Raw genomic sequence first — 26,930 nt, forward strand, 5'->3', positions numbered from 1 at the left:
ATTTAATTTAAAGGATGGTGAAAATCCATTACATACATTTTGTCCAAAATGACAAACAAGAGAAATGCTCTTTTCAAAGTTAAATATAACATCTTATATTTTCTGAGAATTGAATTTTGATATTCAGTATGTAGTTGCCTTTGTAACCTCTTTTACACATGCACATAGAAAAATTAATAAAAACAAATAGATTAACTTATTTCTATGATAGAAGTTAATATAGTGAAATTTTTCCATGAAGAAAATTATGACATCATTTCTGACACATAGAGAGTCAAATAAACTATAATTTTAAAAGATTACTTACGGTCTAAATTGACTATTGTAGGTGTGGTATCACCTTCACCTGTAAAAATAAATTTATACACATATATGTTTCTGTTATATAGAGACATATATATACATACACATAAATACACAAACATACATATTTCTGTTATATAGAACCAAAACTATATATTGAAATGCAAATATTTGCTTGGGCCATTCATACAGATTTACTGTAATTTGGGCACTTTTTATTTTTTCTGAAAATTACTTTTATTTTTTAATATGGTTGAAGATAATTGAAACATCATGTTTCAGAAAACTCTTCAAGAATTCTAGAAGGTAGAAATCAATGTCACTAATGGAAAAAGAGGGATAACAAAATATAATTATGTTTCATTAAAATATTTCAAAGATTGTTTTTTCCATACTGTAATAAAAATGTATGAAAAAAGAGAACTAAAACCTCATAACTTACTACTTTTTCATAACCTCCCTACTGGGGTTTAATGGCTGCAAAGAGAAAAGCTTGGAAGATGCTAGGATTAGAAAATACTTATGTAATAATGAATGAGGCATAGGACATTTCCTGTAGTTTAATGTCTGTCTGTTCAGAATTGATGGCATAGAGTTTAGTCAGGCACTGTTTAGACCCAGCTGGTTGTTAATCCCTGGAAATGCCCTGAGCTCAAATAAACCGGCAACAAAACAATAATGGCATATGGATTCATTTGTAATACATGCAAATTTGATTGTTATTTATGGGGAATCTCATGAGAATTAATACATGCTAAAGAACTTTTATTTATGTTCATCTTCCAGATCTAGATATTTTAAATGAATAAGTGTAAAGGAAAACATATAAATTTCATTTCCTTTTCTCTTTAGCATAGCCTGGGGGAGGGTTTTGTCTTAGCATCAGCAGAGGTCAGAGTTTTAGCTCATACTACAAATTAGGCTTGAGGCCAACTATGGTCATTAAAACATCAAGGATATTGGTTTTTCCATTCAAATCAACTACTTAAAATTCTAATATTAAAAACTAGATATTTATTCCTTCTGGTATTGTGATGAAGAAGACTAGACTTCTCCTTAATTGTATATGAAATTTTCTATTTCTAAGCATCAAGTTAATAGGTCAACAAAATATTTCATTATTATAATTTACTACAGTATTTAAATTTTAAAAAATATATAGATAGTGTATATTTGGGAATTTGATAATTTATAACTATTTATACTTACATATTTTTCCTTTAAACCAATATTTCTTATATTTTAGAAAAAGCTGAAATATCACTTGAGATCAGATTTCTAGAGATTCTGAGTTGGTGGCTAGATTATGAGTTTTTAAAAATATTTTAGGTTCTTCTTTTGCACACTTTGAGCCAAACTTTGGGAAACTGCACTCTAGGGCTTTGCCATTTTACCATCAAATACTATTCTTACTTCTTTTTGCCCCACCACAGTACTAAAAGCTGAAATTCATATATCATATATATATATATATATTTATCATGTATATACCATACATATATGATACAAATCTTCAGTATTGATTCAATTTAAAATTGAAGGGAAACATGTCAATAATAAAACTTTTACCTGTATTAGAGTAGGTAAATGTGTGTGTGTGTGTGTGTGTGTGTATGGGTGTTTATGTGGCCTCAGAACCAAATATGAGTTCTTACTGAAAAAAATTTTCTTTAATGTATTCTGAAAGTTTCAACCAAATTCAAAACAGTATGGACATCACAAATTTCTCCAGGCGGGTATCTATGTTCCCATTTTCATTACATATTTTAATGTGAATATATATTTGTTAAATTATTACAGTTACATAAATGTCTCTACACTGAGAACTAACCAAAGGAAAAAAAAATATTGTTTCTATTGCTGTATATTTAGCATGTTCTAATATGGGACTTTGCGCACAATAGCCACTCAATTTAAAATTATTAATAAATGAATAAATAATGCAAACTGAAACAAAAATTAAGTTGTCCAAGGCAATTGCAGTGAGAGAACTGAAATTCTTAACCTGGAAGTTGGAGTTGAAGCTCTTAACCACTACACTCCAAGTATTTAATACTGAATATTTTTCCAAGATCTACAAAGTGTGTATGTGTACAGATTAACATATAGGCATTTCTATAATTTTATTTTTACATATCTGATAATCTTTAAAATGTATGCTAAGTAATACTCTGTAAGCATTTTTTAAAAAGAAATAAAAACTTTTATATGTTTTATAATACAAATGTATAGTGCGAAAATGATTTATACAGCCTCTATAGTTAAATAAATAAGAACTCAAATCTTCTAAAGATAAATTTTATTAGCCTTTCACCAGCAGGAAAGTGTAAATAAATCCTGGCTATAAATATTATTTAGAAAAATGACAGTATAAAAATATTTATTGAAATTAATGTTCAGAATATATTGAAATAAAAATGAGTTATCTGCAATAACATTTAATCATATGCTAGTGACACTCTGAAGTCTTCCAATAGCACATTACTAACTTTTAGTTTTAAAATGTTAGTTGAAAATATGTTTTGAAAACATTTAAATTATTAGAGTCCTTTGTCAGATTTATAAACTAAATCACAGTTCGATTCTACAAGAGCATTTTTCTCTGTGTCTACATGCAATAGAACTCTAGAAGACTGACTTTTTTTCCTTCTTCCTAGACCACTAGATATTTTATTAGCCTCCATTATTCTTTTTTTTTTTAAGATTTTACTTATTTATTGACAGAGAGAGAGATCACAAGTAGGAAGAGAGACAGGCAGAGAGAGAGGGGAAGCAGGCTCCCTGCTGAGCAGAGAGCCCGATGCGGGACTCAATCCCAGAACCCTGAGATCATGACCTGAGCTGAAGGCAGAGGCTTAACCCACTGAGCCACCCAGACACCCCTAGCCTCCATTATTCTTAATCACAGATTAAGATTCACAATTCACGAAAAGGTACCATCAGGTAAAGCTAATATTTATAAAAAACAATCATTTAATCATTAAAAAGATATATGTCCCAGAGAGGTAGGTATCTTTGCTTTGTAGTGTTAAAACTAGAAAGGTATCTTTTAAAGAAGAACATTTTCAGGACCTATGCAAACCCTAACATGAGAAAAATAGAAAATTAGGAACACATGAATTAATTTGAAAGGCCTTGATTACAGCTGATGGAATAAAATATAATAGTATGATATGCTATTTCTTTCCAAACCTATAAAGTGTTTATTTACCATTATATAAATAACTTATTTCTTAAAAATCGGTTGGGAAGTTCTGAGTCTTAATTATAGCCATACTAGATGAACGTCATATTTAAGAAGTTTGCCTTTTTATGCTAAAATTTCATGAAACATGACTACTGTTTCCACTTAGGGTGAGAAGTTATCTCTTTAATTTGCCACAAATTATGTGTTTGTATTTCATGTTTTAAAGCAAACATCATCTCTTCAATCTAATCTTTTTAAAATCAGTACTTCTGGTCCTATTGTCAAGGTACTTGCTACTAGCTTTTCTCACACGAAAAACATTCTTTTAATTTTATTGAGGTTTTTTTTTAAGATTTTATTTATTTATTTGACAGAGAGAGAGATCATAAGCAGGCAGAGAGAGAGGCAGAGAGAGAGGGGGAAGCAGGCTTTCCGCTCAGCAGAGAGCGCAATGCAGGGCTCGATCCCAGGACTCTGAGATCATGACCTGAGCTGAAGGCAGAGGCTTTAACCCACTGAGCCACCCAGGCACCCCTAATTTTGTTGAGTTTTTAAAATTTTAATCCCAGTATAGTTAACTATATTGTACACCTGAAACTAATATAGTGTTACTATATTAGTTTCAGGTGTACAATATAGTGATCCAACAGTTGTATTCATTACTCAGTGCTCATCAAAATAACTGTACTCCTTAATCCCCATCACCTATTTCATTCATCCTCCCTATCCACCAAGAGAAACATTCCTAAATAGGACTCTTATTGAATTTATGCAAATATGTCCTTTTTAGACAGGAGATAGTTTAACATAGTGTTTAAAGATGTTTGTTACAGGGGCACCTGGGTGATTCAGTCGTTAAGCATCTGCCTTCAGCTCAGGTCATGATCCCAGGGCGCTGGGATTGAGCCCCACATCGGGCTCCCTGCTTGCAGGGAGCCTCTTTCTCCATCTCACACACCCCCTGCCTATGTTCCCTCTCTTGATCTCTCTCTCTCTCTCTGTCAAATAAATAAATAAAACCTTTCAAAAAAAGATGTTTGTTATAAACACGGAGCTATGAGATATGTAATCTAGTAAAATGGTCTTTTGCTACTGACACAGCTTTATAATAAGCCTTTTTCACTCAATATCATACAGAGGATATACTCCCATCTCAATATATATTATTCAGTGGTACTCATTGGGGATGACTTTTTTCCCCAGGGGGATTCTTGGCAATGTCTGAAAATAGTTTTTGGTTCTCATGACTGGAGGCAGGGGTGGTTTTATTGACACCTAGTGGGTAGAGGCCAGGGACACCACCAAATATTTTATAGTGGGTAGGACAGCTTCCTACACCAAAGATTCCTGCAGTACAAAGTATCAGTAGTGCTTATGATGAAAAATCCTGAGACATTTCTCAAAATTGACTTTCAGACAAGCTTTCCAATTCACAAAGTAGGGTCGCCTGGGTGGCTCAGTGGGTTGAAGCCTCTGCCTTCGGCTCAGGTCCTGATCTCGGGGTCCTGGGATCGAGCCCCGCATCAGGCTCTCTGCTCAGTGGGGAGCCTGCTTCCCTTCCTCTCTCTCTCTGCCTGCCTCTCTGCCTACTTGTGATCTCTGTCAAATAAATAAAATCTTAAAAAAAAAAACAAAACCAATTCACAAAGTAGCACAGTATTGAAAGATTCTGACTATCTAGAACTTCACGAATATTGGACATTAACTATTATTTTCTTATTTGCCAACCTGATTGGTAAAAATGACCTTATGCTTACTAAAATTTCATTTTTTCTTACTATTCAGCTGTAATGTATTTTGTTTATTTGTTTATTAATTATACTTCTTCTTGAAGATTCATTTTCTTCATTTTTCTCATTTTTTCTTATTAATATATAGGAGCTCTTTAAATGAGGTATATCAGACATATATATTTTACGTATCTTTTACTTTACACACTGATACTCTTTTAAAAAATCATCTTCAAAAGAAATCATCTTTGACTCAGAGATGTGGATGGGATATTCTAGGCTCTTTGGTCTTTGGTTAATGCACTGAGAAGAAAGTGAAAGCAACGGTATCTCAGGTCTGTCGATGGGTCTGTTACTGGGCGGGGGCTTTGTTAGAGCTCTGCTTAGCTCGAACAGTTAGTATTGGGAGGAGGGTCTTTTCTGGTGTAGTCATATTACAACGATGGCCATTTATTGCTTCTGGATTTCAAATGAGGATCTTCTGAGGAGGAAAATGTTATTTAAAAGGTCAGCAGAATGTCTCCTTGTCTACAGGAGAGATGAAGAAAGGGGTGCACACGCATGCGCGGGCGCGCGCGCGCGTGTGAGTGTTGTTGTTGTTGTCTGGAATGCATCCCCACTTTAGGATTGATTCCAACCCTCCTATATTTCCTCGTCTGAATGAGGTATCAATTTAAAGGAGATTCAGAGTATTTAAAATATTTCACCTGAAAAGGTCATTAAAAATACTCACAACGAGAAATAGGACAATAATCCCATGGAATGAGAGGATTTCCTGTGTAACACCAGGGACCATGGGCATCATCATCAGGATTCCGACAGTAATTCTTATTCAGTTTACTAGCATCTGGTTCCCAGAAGATATGCCTGCATAAACAACACACTCTAAACATCACAAGATGCTCACTGTGTCCAACAGAAACAAACTGTCACCAAGAAGATAAAATCCTAGCACATAACTTTCATTATAGATACAACACAAGCTTCTATTTGGTGTGAATTTTGGTTATATTGCTTTAGACTTATTTTGGTGTTGTTCTTGCAGTTTGGAAGCATATTCTTTACTCAGGATTATGAAATAGAGCTACAAAATTACCATAGATAAAATGATGAAAAGTTTTGTGATTTTTATTTCTATTTAATAACTAAAATGGAATTATAGTAGAATTACATTCTAATTAACAATTACAGTACTATTTATAATTATGCATACTAAATCTTGAAGACTTAATATGAAAAAATGTAAAAAATTCATTAATTTTCATATCAATATGAAAATACGTATTGAAATGAAAATGCTTTTAGAGACATTTAATTAATAAGAAATGTTATCTAAAATAGTCTTGCCTATTCATTTGTACTCCTTTAAATGTAGCTAAATGTTTGTAGAAAAGTGCACATGCAACTTACAGATGTGAAATCTGTATTTATGTTGGAGAGCACTGCTTTAGAACTATCACTGTTTGTAAAGTAAATTAACTGAAACCGTATCATCCACTAGCAAGTACATTTTGGAAGAGAATAAAGTTAAAATTAATGTAGGACTAGAGGCAAAATAACTCAACCTCTCGGAGCCCTTAAATTCTTTTTCACACATACAGAAATATCTTCTACGTAGGATTGTGATGGCCAAATAAGATAATAATTCACATATAGCAACCATGGCATAAGTGCTTGATCATATGATACTAACCTTTTTCCTTCTATTCTACTGCATAATCTATTCTGGGATTTTGGAAAAATTTAGTTTTTCGTCACCAGTATGTCTCAGACTTCTTTAGTAATTTCAAACATGCTAGCACTATTGCTAGGGTGGAATGGCAGACATATTTTTCTCTGAATATGTCCAATGTCAAAATCTCTAATTTCTGAAATATATAATTTTTTTCAATTACACATAATACCTTTCTTGAGTTGTAGAAAAATTTAATATGTCAAAATAAAGCTATACCAGGAAACCTATTTCTATAAGTTTTTAATAGTTAAGTGGATATTTAAGGTATATATGTCCATGAAGATGGTCACTTACTAATTTTTCATGAACTGATGTTAATAATTATGAGAACACAATCATATAATGTACTATTTGAAATACTAGATTTGCCACTTAATTATGCACTGTCTTATCAAGTTATACAGTTGTTTTTTCAACATGACCATATCATCCTTGAAGGTGAAGCCAAAATGTATGCACATTTTTTATTAATGTCTCCCATGGGCACCTACCACAGAACACATTGTAAACATTCAATAAAAATGTGCTAGATTGAATTGCTTATTTAAAAGTTTGGGGGCACCTGGGTGGCTCAGTCAGTTAAGTGGCTGACTCTTGATGTCAGCTCAGGTCATGATCTCCAGGTCAGGCTCCTAGTGGTGAGTTTACTTTAGGATTCTCTCTCTCCTTCTGCCCCTCTCACCTCCCTGCTTTCTCTCTCTCTCTCTCCCATAAATAAATAAATCTTTATAAAGAAAAAAGGTTGTTACATGAAGGGAATACACTGAGTTGCACAGAAAAACAAATCTGATGTTTTTATTAGCTTACTATAATGTATAAGAGAAATGAAAGAAATGGCAATGTGCATATCTGAATATACTATCTGCTATTATCACTACATATTTTGTATTGAAAGATATTTACACACCTGTGTAAGTCTTCCATGTTCTTCTCCCACATCGAACATGTTAGTCCAGATCGGGTTTTGGATAAATTGCCCATGTAATTTTTGCCATTCCCACGATAACAATCTAAACATAAAATATATGAAAAGGACTAGTGAATACAAGGAAGTATCGAACAAAAACATTTATTACAAGCATGCAAATTCGTGAAAGTCAACATAAAAGTTGACAACACACTCTGTACAAATCAAAGATACTCAAATATTTCAGATTAAAGTGTCTTTATTTTCAGCCAAATTTCTTCTTCCTTAAAATAAGGGTTTATGGATTTCATTACAGATTTTAAAAATAATCAAAGAAAAAATTAATGTGTAGCCCTTAGGGATACCAAAGAAGTGGGAATTTTTAGAATGACATATATATTTCCCAACATTTTCTTTGGAAAAATTTTCTCCACAGAAAAGTCACAAGAATGATATAATGAACACTCATATACTCGTCACATTTATTGTGTTTGGGTTTTTGTCTTTCACGAGATTAACATTCTGAGTCACCCAAGCCAGCTGTTTTGCAAGTGCTCTTTAATTCCATTTTGTCTGATTATTCTCTCATGATAAAAATCAAGTTAAGGACAGGATTGGGGCATAGAAGATATATTATCCTTTTCAGAGCATTTTATCTCTTGACATCTTATATTAGTTTGTTCCATTGTTGGTGGTGAGTTTGATAACTTGGTTAAAGGATGTAAAGGAAAATTGTTGGGACCTCTGAGACTGAGTAAGTATCTTAGTTCCAAAGAAATTTTCATAAAATGGCTTAGGCATACTGTGATTACTTTTGCATAAATCAGTCATTACTAGGCTGGTTTTAAATTAGTTGTTTTTTGGGCATCTGGGTGGCTCAGTGGGTTAAGCCTCTGTCTTTGGCTCAGGGTCCTGGGATCCAGCCCCACATCGGGCTCTCTGCTCAGTGGGGAGCCTGCTTCTCTCTCTCTCTCTCTTCCTACTTGTGATCTCTGTCTGTCAAATAAATAAATAAAATCTTTAAAAAATAGTTGTTTTTCAACTTCCTACATTTCTTTATTGATTATCATTTTTCTGCAAATAAGAGTTTTTCCTTCTCTTCTACTCCTTCCATGTAGGTATTCTATTACTACCGCTGGTGCCGCTGGAGCCACTGCTGCTACTACTACTAATAGTAGTGCCTGTAGTAGAAGTGGGACTATGCACAGAGACTCTTATGGCCTCTTTGTACTTGGCATGAGATATAATCTATTCCTGTTGCTCTTTCTGATGCTCAAAGTTATTCCAAAGTTAGCTGATGGAAGCCACTTTAAACTGACTTCTGTGTCTTTTACTGTGTCCCATGTGGTTTTTTTACTTTTTTTAATGAGTAATTTATGTTTTATTAAACAATGATAGAAGTGTCTATATTCCTAATTTTAAAATAACATGAAAAAGAAGTCAAGTTCTTCCAAACATATTGAGTTGCAGTTCTATATTTAAAAGGAAACACTCTTCTAAATTTTAAATTAATAACACATATTTAAAAAGTGACTACCTATTAAACATTCCTGATTTTTATATGACTGAGGACTGTAGATTTGGCCATAAAATGTTATCTACAAATATACATCAAGAGTATTTCTGTTTTAAACTTGGTAAACCAGACCCCTGGGTGGCTCTGTCAGTTACACATCTGCCTTTGGCTCAGGCCATGATCCTGGGGTCCTGGGACTGAGCCCCACGTCGGGCTCCCTTCTTCTCCCGCTGCCCCACCCCTGCTCCTGCTTGCTCTCTCTCTCTCAAATAAATAACTAAAATCTTAAGAAAAAAATAAGAAAAATAACTTGGTAAACCATAGTCTATCATCATTGCCTTTAAATAAGCTTTATAATCATAATAAATAAATACAAGTCCTAATAAAAATTTTAAATAAATAATTTAATAATTTGTTCAAGAATCAATTAACATAGTGAGAAAGAAATATAATAAGTATATTCAACAGTAATGTTTTCAAATCCATAGATATTTCATAATAGCACTGTAAGGAATTAATCTTAAATATAAAAAACACAAATAGGATAAGATTTATACACAAAACATAGTCATTCCAGCACACAATAAAATTGCTTTCAGAAAGCATAAACATAAAATTCATTGCTCGTACATAAGCAGAATATAATAATGAAAACATTTTCCTCTCATGGTGTTTTGTTTTTGTTTTTGTTTTTGTTTTCTGATATTAGGAAAGTTTAAATATTTAGCTGTTAGATAAATTCTTACTTAAGAAAGTAATTGTGAGCCTGAAGATTCACAGACCTGTACCCCTGGAGCAAATAATACATTATATGTTAACAAAAAAAAAAGTAATTGTGCAATGCAATATACTAGTACTACTTTTTTATACATTTTTGGGTTTTTTGCATATATTTTTTCTATATTGGAGGAAGAGATCCTCCTCACCACCACTGCACTTTTATTTGTTTTCTTTTTTTTAATTTTACTTTTTCAGTGTTCCAAGATTCATTATGTACCACACCCAGTGCTCCATGCAATCCGTGCCCTCCATAATACCCACCACCAGGCTCACCTATCCCCCATCCCCCTCCCCTCTAAAACCCTCAGTTTGTTTCTCAAAGTCCACAGTGTCTCATGGTTCATCTCCCCCTCCAATTTCCCCCAATTCACTTTTCCTTTACTTCTCCATGCCCTGATGTCCTCTATGCCCTTTTATTTGAATAAAGGCTATGATATATTTTTTTTCCTTCTTAGTAAACTTTTTATTTTATATTAGATTTAATTTATAGGAAAGTTGTAAGTTGGTACAGAGAGTTCTCATATACCACACAGTTTTCCCTACTTTTAATATTTAATGATATTAAAATGATAGAATTTTTGTAACTATTGAGCCATACTGATGCATTATTAACCAAAGACAATATTTTGGCCTTCATGGTCTCAGAAATATCTTTAGTTGTTAACCTAATATCCTTTTTTGTATTCTAGGATTCCACATTTTACATTATATTTAGTTGTCATGTTTGCTAAGGTTCTTCTAAATGTTGCAGTTTTTAGACTTGCTTATTTGATGACCTTGTCAGTTTTGAGGAAAATTGGCCAAGTATTTTTTTTAAATATTTTTTAAAAGATTTATTTATTTAAGGGGGCAGGGGCAGAGAGAGAAAAAGAATCTCAAGCAGACTCCCCCAAAGGGTACAAAGCCTGACATGGGGCTTGATCGCACTATCCCATGACCTTGAGATCATGACCTGAGCCAAAATCAAGAGAGGGATGTTTAACCAACTGAGCCCCCCAGGCACCCCAGGCACCCCAGGCAAGTTTGTTTTTTGGGGGTTTTGTTTTGTTTTGTTTTGTTTAATGTCCATCAGTTGGGTTTGTCTGTTTAACCTCATGATTAGATATGGGCTATAGGTTTTTAAGAGGAAGACATGAGGTTTCTTTTAGCACTTCTTTACTTGCTAGTTAAAGATATTCCAGCCTCATCTTGTTCTTTTCTTGTCCCAGGCCTCCTGGAATCATCAGTGTCTCCAAGCGACCTTTATTTGTTTTAGAGATGAAAAGTAAGCAGAAGATAAGAAATAGGTGCCAAGGTGCTTTTGTTATATGTGAATTTAAGCATAATTTCCATGTGTTTGAAGGGAATTTATATATACATATTTTTTTTTTAGAAATCTCAACACATTTTGTTCATTACTTAAGTTTTTTGGTCCTTAACTTTTTAGTTTCCAGAATTTTTATATATTAAAAATATTTTCTTGGGGCGCGTGGGTGGCTCAGTGGGTTAAAGCCTCTGCCTTCGGCTCAGGTCATGATCTCAGGTCCTGGGATTGAGCCCCGCATTGGGCTCTCTGCTCAGCAGGGAGCCTGCTTCTCCCCCTCTGTCTGCCTGCCTCTCTGCCTACTTGTGATCTCTGTCAAATAAATGAACAAAATCTTTAAAAAAATATATTTTCTCTTTATCTATAATATGCATTTCAACACTTATTTTCAAATTTGTCATTTGTCTTTTTATTTAAATATGGGTTTTGGAGGCACCTGCATGGCTCAGTTGGTTAAGCATCTCTCTGGATTTTGGCTAAGGTCATGATCTCAGGGTCATGAGATCAAGCCCAGTGTTGGGCTCTGTAGTGGGCATGGAAGATGCTTAAGATTCTCTGTCTCCCTCTCCCTCTGCTCCCCCCCAACCCCCACCTTGCTCCTGCTCTCTCTCATGCTTTTTTTTCTCTCTAAAAAAAAAAGATAAATGAATGAATAAATAAATATATATAATATTATGTAATATTATATAATATATATAAGGTGTATGAGTGTGCATAAGCATTTGCCTTGGTAAGTTTTTAATGTAGTTTATCGTTTTTGTTTTTATTTTTTCTTTTACTGCCTCTAGATTTTGAATGTTAATTAAAATGCTTTTCATCATATTAAGTTAAAAAGGGATTCTTCCAGGTTTACTTCTAGTATCTGTATGGTTTCCTTTTGTACATTCAGATATCTTATACATTTGGAGCTTATTTGGTGGTATACTATTAGGCATGGATTTAATTTTATCATTTATAATTTTACCCAATATTATACTTTAAAAGTTCATTTTTCATCTAATGTTACATAATGACACATTTTTAATATAACAAATCTCTAGAAGGGGTCTGTTTCTGCCCTCTATGTTTTTTCTGTTCGTCAGTTTATTCATTGCACTAGAACTAAAGTCTTACTTAACAAGCTGTTTATAAAATGTTTTAATATCTGATAAGGTTAATTGCCTGTAATCACCCTTACTTTTCAAGATTTTCCATAGTATACTTACGTGTTTATTCTTCCAAGAGAACTACAGAATCAGTTTGTTTTGGTATCAGAAGACTTATGGATCTATTTATTAATATCACATTACATTTACAAATTAATTTAGGTATGGGTGCCTGGGTGGCTCAGTCTCTTAAGCATCTGGCTCCTGATTTTGGCTCAGGTCATGATCTCAGGATCTGAGATCAAGGTCCAGGTCAGGCTCCATGCTCAGCATGGAGACTGCTTAAGATTCTCTCTCTCACTATCCCTCTACCATTCCCCTGCTAGCATTCTCTCTCTAAAAATTAATTAATTAATTAATTAATTAATATTAGCTCAGGTAGAATTGGTGTATTTATGATGTTGATTTCTCATATCAAGAACAAGGGATGCTTTGTCATGTTAAAGTACAATTTTGGGGCTTTCAGTGGTGATTCTAAAATTTTATTACATAGATTTTGCACATCTCTTTCTAAATTTATTTCTATTTCTATCAGTTTTGTTGCTATTATATAATATTCCCCTTAACTAAATCTTCAAACTCATATATGAATGCTATCTTAGTGAATTTTTTATTACTTGACTTCAGTTTTCAAAGTATGTTACTATTATATCATTTGCATAAATAAAGAACTCTGGCTTTTTTACTCAATAAATGTGCTTTCTTATTTATATGGAATAATATTTCCAATATAGTGTTAAAGAGGAATATGTTAATCTATGTTAACTTATATTTTACAATGTTAATGAGTAAAGACAGTATACATTATAGCTTTCCTTTTAAACTTCCTAAGAATGTCTGTAATGTTTCCCCATCAACTATAAGGGATAAATGCTTTTGTGTATGTGGGCATGTCTGTGTGTCTATGTGTGTATATGTTAAAATGTGAATATATGTTTTAAGGCAGTCTCTGTCTCTCTGTTTATATATATAGATAGATATAAATATAGATAGATAGATGATAGATGGATAGATAGATAAATAGGTTGATGATAGATAGATAGATAGATAGAGAGAGATGTGTGTATAGTGTGTATATTCCAGAAATGCTTATTTGGGTACTTTTATGAGAAAGGAGTGAATTTTGTAACAGGAATTTCAAAATCTGTTGACATTTATTAAATGATCATTTTTCTTAGATCTAAGATGAATTATGTTAATGGGTTTCTAAAACAGAATCATTTTTTTCTTAGACTAAACTCTGTTCAATCATGTATTATTTTTTAAGTTGCTTTATCAGACTGTTTACTTAAATTTCATTTAAAATTTTTATATTCACAAATGAGATAAGTTTACTTTTTTCCTATGTTACCTTAGTCATGTTCAGGTACTAATATTGTAATGTCATCACTACTGATGGAAGTTTTACTGTATTTGTTGAGCTACATATCAGTATATGTAGCATTGAGATTAACTGGTCTCTGAATTCATCTACGGAGAGTATTTTTTGATAGAACAGATTTCATTAATAAATTTCCATATTTCTTCTGCAAGAATAGGTCTAATTCTTTGACTAATTGAACTGACCATTGTCAATTTAATTCAAATAATTTTAGTTTTCCTAGTAAATTATCCGTTTCGTTTTTATTTTCAAAGTTTCTTACATGAGGTTATACAAAATAGTCTTTTATGTCTTCTAATTTTCTTGTTTCAATGGTTATTTCCCCTTTGATAATTACTATTTTATGTTTTTGTCCTTTCTTTATTTCTTGAGTCAACTAGCTAGTGATTATCTATTTTGTTAATTTTTTCAAAGAACCATCATTTTGCTTTATTCATTAATTTTACCATTATTAGTTCCAGACCTTACTAATATCTGCTTTATCTTGGTTTTCCTTTTTATACTGCTTTTGGTTTACTTTTTTCCCCTAACTCAAAGTTTGAAATTTCATTCACATTCTTCTTATTAATAATATTGATATAACAATTTAAAGCTATGAATTGCATTCCATTTACTACCCTAAGTGTTTATGATATCATTTGATAAGTTATGTTTTAAAAGCATTTTTAAAGAAAGTCTGTAATTTCAGTTTTCATTTTAAATAGTTATTTGATATTCAGTTGGAAGAGTATTCATATATATGCTAATTCAGATGTTGCAAGATTTAGGAAAAACATTTCTAACTCATCAGTCTAAGTGTTTATATGGAGAAGGATAAGAGCAACATCCTTTCGTGTTCGCGTGTGTGTATGTGCATGCATGCATACATATCACATATTTAACAATGCATACCATTAGCTTGGCAGTATCACACAATGGCATAACCATTAAAATTTCATAGCTTCATGTTGGATTAGCTAACAGTGTCTCTTAAGTGGATGTCTTCATTTTTTACTTGCCCCACAAAGCCTAGCACATTGTTGCATGTATCAGGTATAATATATTGTTAAAAAAATATAATATATTGTCAAAAGTAATGGAAAGTTCATTTTAAGGAAGGTTGTATTTAATCCCAGCTGTGCTAATTTGAGAATTTAGGCAAGTTACCTAAATTTCATAGGACTAATTTCTTCATCTATTAATTTCTAGATTTACTAGATAAGCAATAGCATTGGCTTAACTTGTACAATCTAAAATTCTCATATTCTATTACCTGATTCTTTGGTAAGTGATATATATGTACATAAAAGCATCTTAATATACATAAGAAGCTTATTAAACAACTGATCTAATTTGCCTCTATCTCAAATTATCAATTCATGTTTAAATGAATAAGACAGGGACAAAGAAGATCCAGGTGGTACTAAACCTCCTTTAAACATTGGTTTCGGGGCACCTGGGTGGCTCAGTGAGTTAAAGCCTCTGCCTTAGGCTCAGGTCATGATCTCAGGGTCTTGGGATCAAGCCTCGCATCAGGCTCTCTGCTCAGTAGGGAGCCTGCTTCCCTTCCTCTCTCTCTGCCTGCCTTTCTGCCTACTTGTGATCTCTGTCAAATAAATAAATAAAATCTTAAAAAAATTAAAAAAATAAACATTGGTTTCAGCTTTTTTCCAACCAGCCTTTAAAATCTGCCAAAGAACAGTGAAATTAACTGAAAAGGGACTCAACCTCTCTTCCCTCTACAACTTTTAACATTTGCTCATGAGAAATGGCACTGCAGAAAAAGTTAGAGGATAGAAGAAGTATGTATAGAATAATAAATCTATGAAATGGAGCTTTAAATTTGGCTTGGGCTTTTTAGGATGATTTATGACTAACCATGACCATCATAATTAAATTTATGGCCAAGAATATGATTATTTAAAAATCATAACCCTCAATTCATTATATGCTAATAAATGCCCAGATTCCAACATCATCATTAACCTTTGACAAATGATTTCTTTTTTAAACCTATCTCAATATGACTTTTCTCTACTGCTGCTCCCTGAAACAATGATCTTCAATGGCATCTATGTTTCCCAGTACAATGGTGATTTATCCCAAACCACACTGCTATACATCATCTCCACTGCTGACCCCCAGGTCCACATCACTCTCCTCTCTTTCCTGAATTACTGAAACAGCCACACAATGAATTCTCCTGTTTGGGAGAAGTTGTCAAAAGTTCAGAAATTATGGCTGTTTTCCATAATGCACTCAGAGTCATCCTGTTAAAACTTAAACCAAACAGATCATCTAATTTATCTTTTCGGAACCATACAACAGAGTCCCTTCTCTTTCAGAATAAAAATGTAAATCCTTCCAATTCCTCTAAGGCACATGCGATTTTAGTCCAACTCTTCTCTAACCACATCCCCTGTGACTCTACCCCTTGCTCTGTACGGGCCACAGTGATGTGCTTGCTATCTCTTTACCTTTCAAGCACTGTCCCATCTCATGCCATTTGCACTTACTTGCAAGTTTCCTCTACCTCAAACGTTGTTTACAAGTTATATGCACATGGCACATGCTGCTTCTTCCAGGTCCTTCTTAAGTGTTTCCTTGGTATGTCAGATCTTCCCATACCATTAAAATATGAAATAATACCCTGTCCTCTAACCCTGGGACATTTTTCTCTCTGGAACTTACCACAAACTAACTCATTCCCACTTCTATTTTGCTTGTTTTGTTTCTGTTTTCTGTTTGCTGGAGTTTCTGGAGTTCCACGGGAGTCAGAGAATTTTGTTGTGCTTACTAGTATATCCCCAGTGTCTACAACAGAGCCTGACACTAGTATAAGCTCAAATAAATAAGTGAGTGTTGAGCAAAAGAATGTATAAAAGAAATGCAACTTCAGACTTGGTGATTTTGTTTGAGAACTAGCAAAACCAGTGCAACAAGACTTAGGTCTCTCTTGAGGCATTTCCCCCTGAATTTAATCGTGCCCACCCTGCAAAATGTCAGCTATTACCTTGTCCACTTGACACATCACATTTTGGAATTTGGGAGCAGTAACCAACTCGGATGTTTGGATCAGTGGTAAAACACCAGGGTGACTCAGCCCCATCTGGATTTCGGCAATAATTTTCTCTTAGGTCCCTATTGAGAATAAGCATGTTAATGTAAATTGCCAGAGTCCTTACAAATGGTAAATTAGCGCTATTAAATTTCTAGAATCCCAGAATGCATGCATGTTTATAAATAGAGTTCTAAGTTTTAGATTTAGGATAGTTACAACAATTTAGAATTCAGCATACACAACTGACATTGGCCACATTACTGAAATAAAGGCTGTCAGATGTCAGTATTCTCTTCATTCCACAGGCCTGGAGTTCCACACAAACACTATTACTTCATGAAAGGGAAAAAATAGTACCACTTCATTTTTCTCACTCATTCTCAACACTCAGACTCTCAACTATTACAATTTTTAAAGACTGGCCTATTATTTATTATGTTTTCACAGCCCATATATAATGCAGAAACAACATCTATCTCTCTTTGCTGAAGAAAGGCTATTATGAATAACTGTTAACTATTCTCATTTAAAAATGGAAGTTCTATCTATCCAAACATTTGATACAAAAAGCACAATAGCTATTTCTTCCTTGAATGCTGTCCTTTTTTTTTACTTAATTTGCTGCATAGATTCCTTTCCCTTACAAAGTACTTCTTTATTGATTCACAAAAGTTATTTGAAATCTTTATAAATATTTCTATAAAATTAAGGCCTTTATAATACAGAAAACTGTAGAATAAATTGTCAGTGTACTAAATGTACATCCTTTATTTTAGCGGTGATTTAATTAACATTGAAACTTTTCGACAAGGAAAGAGTCTATACTAATATTCTCTATATGTAAAAGAATTTTACCTTAACATAGGGTTCACATTAAATAAAATGTGAACTTCATTATTTACTCTTCTGAAAAATGTTCTTTAATTTGAAACAAGCATGGGTTTTCTCCTCATAGACCCTTGGCTAGTAATTTAACAAAATTAATATTCAATATATTAGAAACTGCCTTATATATATATCACTTAGGTCCAATAAGAAGTACTGCAATTTTATTAATACCCAAGTTCACCATTAGAAATGGAGAAATCTTTTAAGGAAGAAACTTGGGTTTTGCTGTAAAATTAACAAGTTGAGAGGTTATCTAGCCAAAATAGGTGCTGACACAAACTGTGTTATTTAAGATTTTGAGAACAGTGATTGCCAATAGCTATAGCCACTGGACAGCAAGTGTTCATAGTTACAACCCATATTAAAGTCATTAGTTTTCTTATAAAATTATTAAAATTATTAAGATAAAGATAATCTTTTATTTCTTTAAACTAATTTGCACTTACATTTTAAAAAAATTTATGTTGGTCTAAAATATGTGCATTGAGTTTTACATCAAGTTTACACAAGTTTGCTATTTTAGATGAATAATTGCTTAGTTAAATTCTCTTGAAAATTTGTACATATACAATTTCTTACTTGAGTATTATTACCAGTCATTAGAAATTAACAAAACATGTGAATGGCACTGACACTGTCTTCTCTGTTTGTCTTAACTAATCTTTTGTCATTTTCTTTGCTTTCTCTACTTTGGTATTTATTTCTGAGGTGTGAAACACATGGGTCAGGAAGAGAGAGAACTGCTATGAAGAATATGAGGGAAGCAAACTTACAATGACAAGTAAATAGTTGTTATTATAAAATAATGAAAATACAATAACATGAATATTTACTATCTGAGCAAATACATTGAATTGGCTAAACAAACAAACAAAAAACACCTATAAAATATCTTCTCTCTCCAGTGGATAGGCCAACTAGTGCTCATACTTCCCCATCTTGAAATGTTAAGCTCTCTTATTAAAAGCCAATTATATAAAGCCAATATATGTTATTTATAGGTGCTATTTCAGCAAAGCCACTATGAATGGCACGTGTGTTATAAGTTTCAAAAGCAATCATTTCATGTTCCTCATAACAAGGTGGATAATTTAAAAACACATGGCATCGTGGCTGTTCTGTGTAGCAAAAGTCAAGTGGTGAAAAAAAACAGCCACGGAGAAGGTACATAACAGCAATATAATTGATATTCAAGGGCAGTTTCTTTGGCTTGATTCATCTAAACAATTGGTTTACTTTCCCACTCTTTAAAGGAAATCTGAAACAGCAGAAAACATATTTAAAATTTTAAAAAATAATATTACTTCAAGGTCAAAAATGTATCAGTTTACATTGTTGAGTGAAATCAAGGCATGCCTCTTCTTGTGAAAGAAAAAAATATGTAATTTCCCTTAAAATTAATGTGAAATATTAAGAAGGCACTAATTTGAAACTTGCCTGGTTATCATTACCATTAATGATTTATTAAAGGCACCTGCAAAATCAAAGCTGTGATCAGAAAACTAGGGATATGTTTCCCAAAATACAGTACATCAACCATCTGATTCAAAATTACCTAGAGTGTTCATTAAAATGGATATTTGGTCTCAGACCTAAGGAATCAAAATATCTGAGTGGATGAATCTGCCTTTTAACTCGATTGTCCCTAGACACACTAAAGTTTAAGAATTACTAACACCAAAATTCATTGAGTAACCATTCCACCTCATTTACTGCAGAGTTTACTGAAATTTATTTGTGCCTAATATACTCACTTGCACTTGAAATTTTCAGGAGTTATGTCATGCTGGTGAGGATACTGGGAATCCCAACGCTGACATGGAATTCCATTCCAAATAGTACTGATGGTGCCCCGGTAGCCTTCTCCTTGACCTTGAATGCATTCAGTGGTTTCCATAGGGACATCTGTGTCATTCATAGTACCGTGAGCTATTGGTAAGAAGAAATATTAAACTTGAGTAAAATCTTTTAATCCGTCATTTACCTCTTAGTTTTCATTTGCATACATATTACTAGGGTTTTCTGTCACATAGATTTTTATAAAAATTGAGTAGAATTAAAATTCAAGTTATCATTATTGCTATGTCACTCAACTTAAAGGAATGAGTTACAATGGTGGACTCAACTATAGGGTTTCTCTGCTCATGAAATAGAATGTTCTAGCTTGGCTTTACATAGACTAGTTTGAAAGAGCATCATATGATAGCACTTAAATTTCCTAGATTTATCCACTCATTGATTAATATTAGATGTAAAATATTTCTACTTATTAATGTTTTTCAACTGTGTTTTTTAATCACTTTTCTTACTTTAGAAATTGAAAAACATCTGTTAAGTAATATAGTGACCACATAGGGAGATTAAAAGGTGCTATGTTGTGGCATCTGGGTGGCTCAGTCACTTAAACATCTTCCTTTGGCTCAGATCACAATTCCAGGGCCCTGGGATGGAGCCCCATGTCAGGTTCCCTGGTCAGCAAGAAGTCTCCTTCTCCCTCTGCCCCTTCCCCTGCTCATGTTCTCTCTTTCTCTCTCAAATAAATAGATAAAATCTTTTAAGAAATAAAAAAATAAGTAAATAAAAAGCACTATGCTATATGTTTGGTCATAAAAAAGTAAAAAAGGGAAAATTTGTCTAGAGAACAGTTATTTTTTAAATCAATTTATCATTATTACTATTCCCATTCCAATTTTCTTTTCATTCAAACACTAAAATAGTATATTTTTGGAAAAATTCTTTGAAGGCATTTTACTTCCGTGTGGCACTATAACTAATATATGCTAAATAGGCAGTATTTCTTTTTGCATTTTGAGGTTACTTATTTATTTATTTATTTATTTGAGAGAGAGTGTGCTCGGGGGGTGGGGGGGAGGGACAGAGTGGGAAGCAGGCTCCCTGCTGAGCAATGAGTCTGATGTGGGACTTGATTCCAGGACCCTGGGTTCATGGCCTGAGCTGAAGGCAGACGCTTAACTGACTGAGCCACCCAGGTGTCCCTAGACAGTATTTCTGAAATGACTCTACAGTTAATCCTAATGAGTTTGTTTAAATACATATAAAAGTTGGTAATGGTATTATGCATGATTTTCCTCCAGTATGATAAATATATTCTAAGCTGGTGTCTTAATTTTTTAATCAATTTCTTAGTATTAAAAGAAATCAGCTGTTCCTAGGTAGAATTATCCTGGTTTTTTTTCCTAGTCCAAATACAATTCTTACCACATTTCATGCAGATCAAAAAATCTCCATAACAAAGTAAGAAAAAGTACAAACTTAAAATTTTACTACAATTTGGACTTTTTCTTTAGTCTTTAATGTTTATCCAAACAAAATGTAACTGGAAACTTTCTAGAGCAACTAAAATTCATACACTTTCTCAAAACATACATAAAAATATTTATGATTCAATAGAGTAAAGTCAATGTAAACTCCCCAGTTACCTTTACAATCTAAATGGTCATTTAAGATGTCCCTGGATAAGACTCAAACTGACATACTCTAAGACAATTTAGGATTTGAATAAATGCCTTTGATTCATCCATTCTGGAATTATATGTATCATTTCCCAAAAGAAGTCCGAATTAGACATGCCTTCGGAGGCTAGGGATGTCTATAAAAGTGTTCCATATTTAACAGTGTAAGTTCTTTTTAAATGGATCCTCAATTTCATTTAAATGTATTTCTTTCTGGAGTGCGTGGCTGGCCCAGCTTGTTAAGTATCGAACTTTGATTTTCATTCAGGTCATGATCTTATGGGTCATGGAATTGAGCCCCACGTGGGACTCCCTGTGCAGTGGAGAGTCTTCTTGAGATTCTCCCTCTCCCTTTGCCCTTCCCTCTGCTCACACGTGCTCTCTCTCTAAAATAGATAGATAAATCTTTAAAACTAATGAATGAATGATTAATAAATTAATTAATTAATACATAAATACATACATACATAAATTTCTTACAAATAACTACTCTTTATGGGGCTTACTGTTTTATTTCATTCAATTCCATGCAAACTAAGTAGAATCTAAGTTTGGAGTTATTCTATGAAACTTAGTGAAAAAGAAGGAAGATTAATTAATGACCATGTCAACCACTGGAATATGTTGTATAAACGGATTTCCATATGTTGCCCTTAAAATAACTTTTCTTCAGTTTCATTTAAAATATATTTTTATCTTATATATCTATTGCAGGCAATGAAAATTTGGCCCAGAAATACCCTAAATTAAAAGGAACTTCAAATGGAGATAAGCAAAATGTCCAGAGAGTGATCCACAAAGTGGTCATTAAGAGTTGATTTCTGAGAGTTAATATATACTGATATTGGTAACATATCAATTCAGGAAGAACAAAATTTATTGGCCTAAAGAAATGACTTGTATAGAAAAATTTAGTGCTAGTTAATCAAGTCCTTTATTATTTTAATATTTAAGTTCTTAGATGAGGGGCTTCTGAGTGGCCCAATTTCTTAAACATCTGCCTTTGGCTTAGGTCATGATCCCAGAGTACTGGGATCAAGTCCCACAGCCTCTCCCTCTCCTTTTGCCCCTCCCCCTGCTCATGCTCTCTCTCTCTCTCTCTCTCTCTCAAATAAATACATAAAATCTGTAGAAAAATAAAATAAAGCTCTTAAATGAAATAGAAAGTAAGATAGATTATACAGGTCCTCAGGAACTATATTTTATCAAAACAAATGCCACCGACCTACTATATTTCTGATGATTTAAGTTAACTGTTAAATGATTTGAAGATACTGGGTGTATGTGGAGGGGAGCATCTTTAAAGGGTGATAACTTTAAAACAGTTAAGAGATCAAACTTGTACTGACCTATTTCATATCTAGTTACAAAACTATGATCTAAAAAAGACAAAAACAAATGTCTTCAGCAACATATCAATTCATTACCTTAACATTTTAAGAAGTAAAATTTTTATTTCCCCACTTCTTGGACACAAGTTCCTGGGAAGTAAACTGAGTTAGGATTTAGAACCCAGACAAAGGGAGGAAGGTCAGAGTTACGGCAGCCAGAATAAAAGTACTTTAGTTAACTTCTTAGGGACTACTTTTCTGTCTTGGGTACTTCTACTGTCTCATTTTCCTGTGTATTTGTGTGCATTTGGTTTTATATGTTTATTACTGACCTATTTTTCTCAACTATTACTGTGACATTGTGAACACATAATCGAAAAACCCAGTCTTGGTGAGTTTCAGGGTCAATCAGGGCAGCCTCTGGCTAGATGTGGGTCCATCATATCTCACTGGGAACATAGCTAGAGGCTGAGCCCATGAAAGATTAACATGTTCTGCTCCTTGGACACTACAATGTCAATTTAAGATTAAAAATCAGGTATTATTTCTAGAATTGTTTTTATACAAGAGTAATTGGATTTACAAAGTATTTTTTCATAAATATCTTTATTAAAGCAACATTTTATAGAAATAACCCATGATAATTAAAATTTGAAACACAGAGCCTTAAACTCAAAACAATGTAATTGCACTTTTTAAAATAAAAGGACAGATAATTAAACAAATATTATCATAATTCATGAAGAAATCAATACCTAGGAAATTCGGTGAGTAATCACATTTTCATCAGAAAATTTGAAGAGGAATCATAAAATTTTATGGCTAGTAGAAAGTGAACATTTTCCTAATTTGAGGTAGAAGTTTTCAAATTTTAGGAGTATCTGTGAAAAGTAATATCTATATTACAAAGTAATATCTATATTATAAAACCCTATGTAAAAAAAAAACTTGAATAAAAATATTGAGGAAAATATTTCACTGTTGATTCATCCACTAAAATTCGAGTGTCAAGTTCAGAGACCTACCTGTTGATACTAACTTTGCACCTCAACTGCAGAGGTCCCCAACAAGTTTTAATTAAAGATTTTTTCACTGCAATCATAAAATCATCACTTGGACAATTTTGTTGAACAGTTTTTTTCTTAAATTTCATTAGTATAATTTAAAATCTTTTATATAAATTTAAGGAATCACTAAATATTCACTTAAAGACAGTGTAAGTTAAAATGAGTAAATAAAAACACAAGCTTGGTTTGTTTTAAATAATTGGATTATTTAACAGATTCTAATCTTTTGGTGGAAACTTGAACCTTTTGAAATTATAGAAATTACACAATACAAAGAATTACTGTATATTAATAAAAATAGAGCATAGTACAGAATAAATAGAACTTTTTATTAGACCTTGCTATAGACTAAATGCTTGTGTCTCCCCCAAATTCATACCTTGAAATCCTGTTACTGGACAAGAGTAATTGAATTAATGTGACGGTATTAGGATGTAGGGCTTTTGGTGGGTGATTAGATTATGAAGGCAGATGTTCATGAGTGGGATCAGTGCATGTATAAAAAAGATACCACAGAACTCCCTCACCCTTCCACCATATGAGGAATCTCCTGGCACCTTGATCTTTGATTTCTCAGCCCTCAGAACTCTCAGAAATAAATATCTGTTGTTTAGAAGCCACATGGTCCTTGGTGTTCTGTTACGCAGCCCAAGACAGGCCTCAACAAAATATTAAAAAGATCTAATTAGTAATATTCTTTTTTAACTTTCATTTTAATAAGCATCCATAACTTTCAAATATATAACCTCAAACAACTTGATGTTTTAATTCATTGGGAATATTCCTTATGATTTTAACTATGAACTAGCAGTACTGAGATAATATTTTTGATTAACTAAAAAGTGCCCTCTGAAGTTTGCACGTCTGTATTTATCCCATTTGACACTCAGCTCCTAGAAGTGACCTCATAAACGAAAACTACATGATTTCTGTTGACAATTATAGAATAAAATGAAAACTTCATTATATTATTTGAATATATTATCTGATGAGGACCATGTGAATGATTTTTCATAGACCATTTACCTGTGATGCAAATGTTTCAACTCTGTTCCCTACATAGGTAGTTCATACTCAAACAAGATGAATTATTCCTGAATTGCAATAATAGACTCCTTTATCTGTCCTACTGTATAAATAACAAAACTTGGTGCAAAAACAAACAAATGTTTCATACCAATCAATTTGGGAAAAACTATTAAATCTGGGAAAGTTATCCCTTTGGACTTAAAACTTTAATATGGGACCTAAATAAGAGAAGATTTTGAAGTGTCTAGTGGCCAAGCAAAGTGTTAAAGAAGCACAGGAACATCCCTAAATATCAGCGGACATTGATCAAGTGTAGCCAAAGCAACATGTGTGTATCTTCATATACACAAACATTTTTGCAAGTATGTCTACCAGGCACACTAGAAACACAAATAAGAGAGTTCCTCACAAATAAAACATTTGTTCAAGGCTGTCAGTAGTGGCTACCCTTTAGAGCAAGTGCAAAAATAGTTATATGATCTTTAGTGGCCTATGAACGAAGTAATGTTTTTCTTTGATGATTGACACAAAATGTTCTATTTGAAAATGCTTTGCAAAGAACATGTGCTACTGACAGTTTTCACTGTCCTTTCACAACATAAACAAATACCATGGGTGCCTCTTGGAACATTCATTTCACTTCATTGGTGTGGATGTGTAATGATGGTTGCTATAATAACTGGTCAGGAATTTCAAAGTTTGAATAGATTTTTTGAAAGAATAAACATGAACTGTTATGTAATCCTTTAGATGAACATCTTGCCACTCAACAAAAAAACCACTAGAACAGGATGACTAATAATAAATCTGATCCATTTTCTTGGTGAAAGTCTAGCCAAATTTTTGCTGAAATACCACAGAGCTCTGATGGAGGTCTGAGAAAGGCAACTGGAGAATATGAGTGCACGTGTATGTTACAGAGAGCCATGCCCAGAGCTCATAACCTTTACATGAACGATTAGTAAATCCTTGCAGTTACAGTCCCTTCTCCCCCCAAATTCTAAATTTCCCCGTGGCAGTAAACTATTGCTGTTCTTTTGCCTATGGCTAAGAGCAAGTTGTTCCGTAGGCCATTGGACAAATACCTGATTATTCCTTGGAACACTTCAGCCCAACCCAATCTATTCCCACTTCAGCTACTGAAGAGCAACTGAAACATAGGGTGTACTTTAGGATGATCCCTGGAGACTGAGAACAGTGTGTAAAGCTATTCTCCCGTCAACAGACTTGTGTTTTTTGGTCCTCAAATGGCAAGATCAGACTCAATGAAAATTTAAAGAGCTTCTTGTTTTAAAATTGACATGGGAAAGTAGTATAAAGACCTCCAAAGTACAAACCTCAAATTGGTTGTACATTTGCTTTCCATGTGAACCTAGAATTCCTATCTGAAACTTTTCCTTGGACTTTATCCAAGCCTTTTCTGGTAGAAAATGCTCAAGAGACAAGACTTTCATGAAAGGTCTTCAATTCTATACTCTTATTCCTTAGAAGATGACTTGAAAAAGACCTCCAAGTATAAGATCTGTCCCCTTGAGAAAGGGTATGGATGTTATTGTTTTTTTCCTGACTCAGAATCAATAAGATTTTATGTCTATGAATCTCTTCTACCCTTGGATGAAATAATAAAATACAGAGAAATATAGGCTTTCTTTAAGAAAGAAAATAATTAGCTAAAATTATTTTCCCAACATGTAAACACACAAGGGTACATATTCTCTTAAAATGACACCAATGTACATTGATTACTGGAAGGAAGGATTCTTTTATTTATTACCAGTGGCAACATGCCTGTATTAGTCTGCCTGGACCACTGTAACAAAATACTATAGACGAGGTGGCTTAAACAATAGAAATGTACTTCTCACAATTCTGGAGGCTGAGAAGACCAAAATCAAGGTGCCAGCCAGTTTGGTTTCTAGTGAGAGCTGTCTTCCTGGCTAGCAGATGGTCACCTTCTTGCCATGTCCTCATATGGAGAAAAGAGAAGAGATCTCTCTCTTACTCTAAGGCTACTCATCCCAGCAAATTAGCATCCACATTTATGACCTCATTTAACCTTAATTACATCCTCAAAACCTTATCTCCAAATATAGTCACATTGGGGATTTATGGTCC

The 26,930-nt window shown here is 33.2% G+C and overlaps 1 protein-coding gene across 2 annotated transcripts in view; it reads right to left on the bottom strand.

Moving 5' to 3' along the window:
- Nucleotides 1-26,930, bottom strand: part of HGF (hepatocyte growth factor) — a gene marked incomplete at its 3' end in the record, with an annotated part of 77,092 nt that overhangs the window by 16,143 nt on the left and 34,019 nt on the right. For both annotated transcript variants that reach the window (XM_080819074.1, XM_080819073.1), the window contains exons 8-12: nt 19,670-19,844; nt 16,980-17,107; nt 7,863-7,965; nt 5,954-6,087; nt 308-346 (exon numbers count right to left, since the gene is read on the bottom strand). In XM_080819074.1, the coding sequence (XP_080675200.1) occupies nt 308-346; nt 5,954-6,087; nt 7,863-7,965; nt 16,980-17,107; nt 19,670-19,844 (579 nt within the window). The remainder of the gene's footprint in view (nt 1-307; nt 347-5,953; nt 6,088-7,862; nt 7,966-16,979; nt 17,108-19,669; nt 19,845-26,930) is intronic.

This window comes from Martes martes (genome assembly GCF_963455335.1).
Source record: "Martes martes genome assembly, chromosome: 11".
In the NCBI taxonomy this organism is placed as follows: domain Eukaryota; kingdom Metazoa; phylum Chordata; class Mammalia; order Carnivora; family Mustelidae; genus Martes; species Martes martes.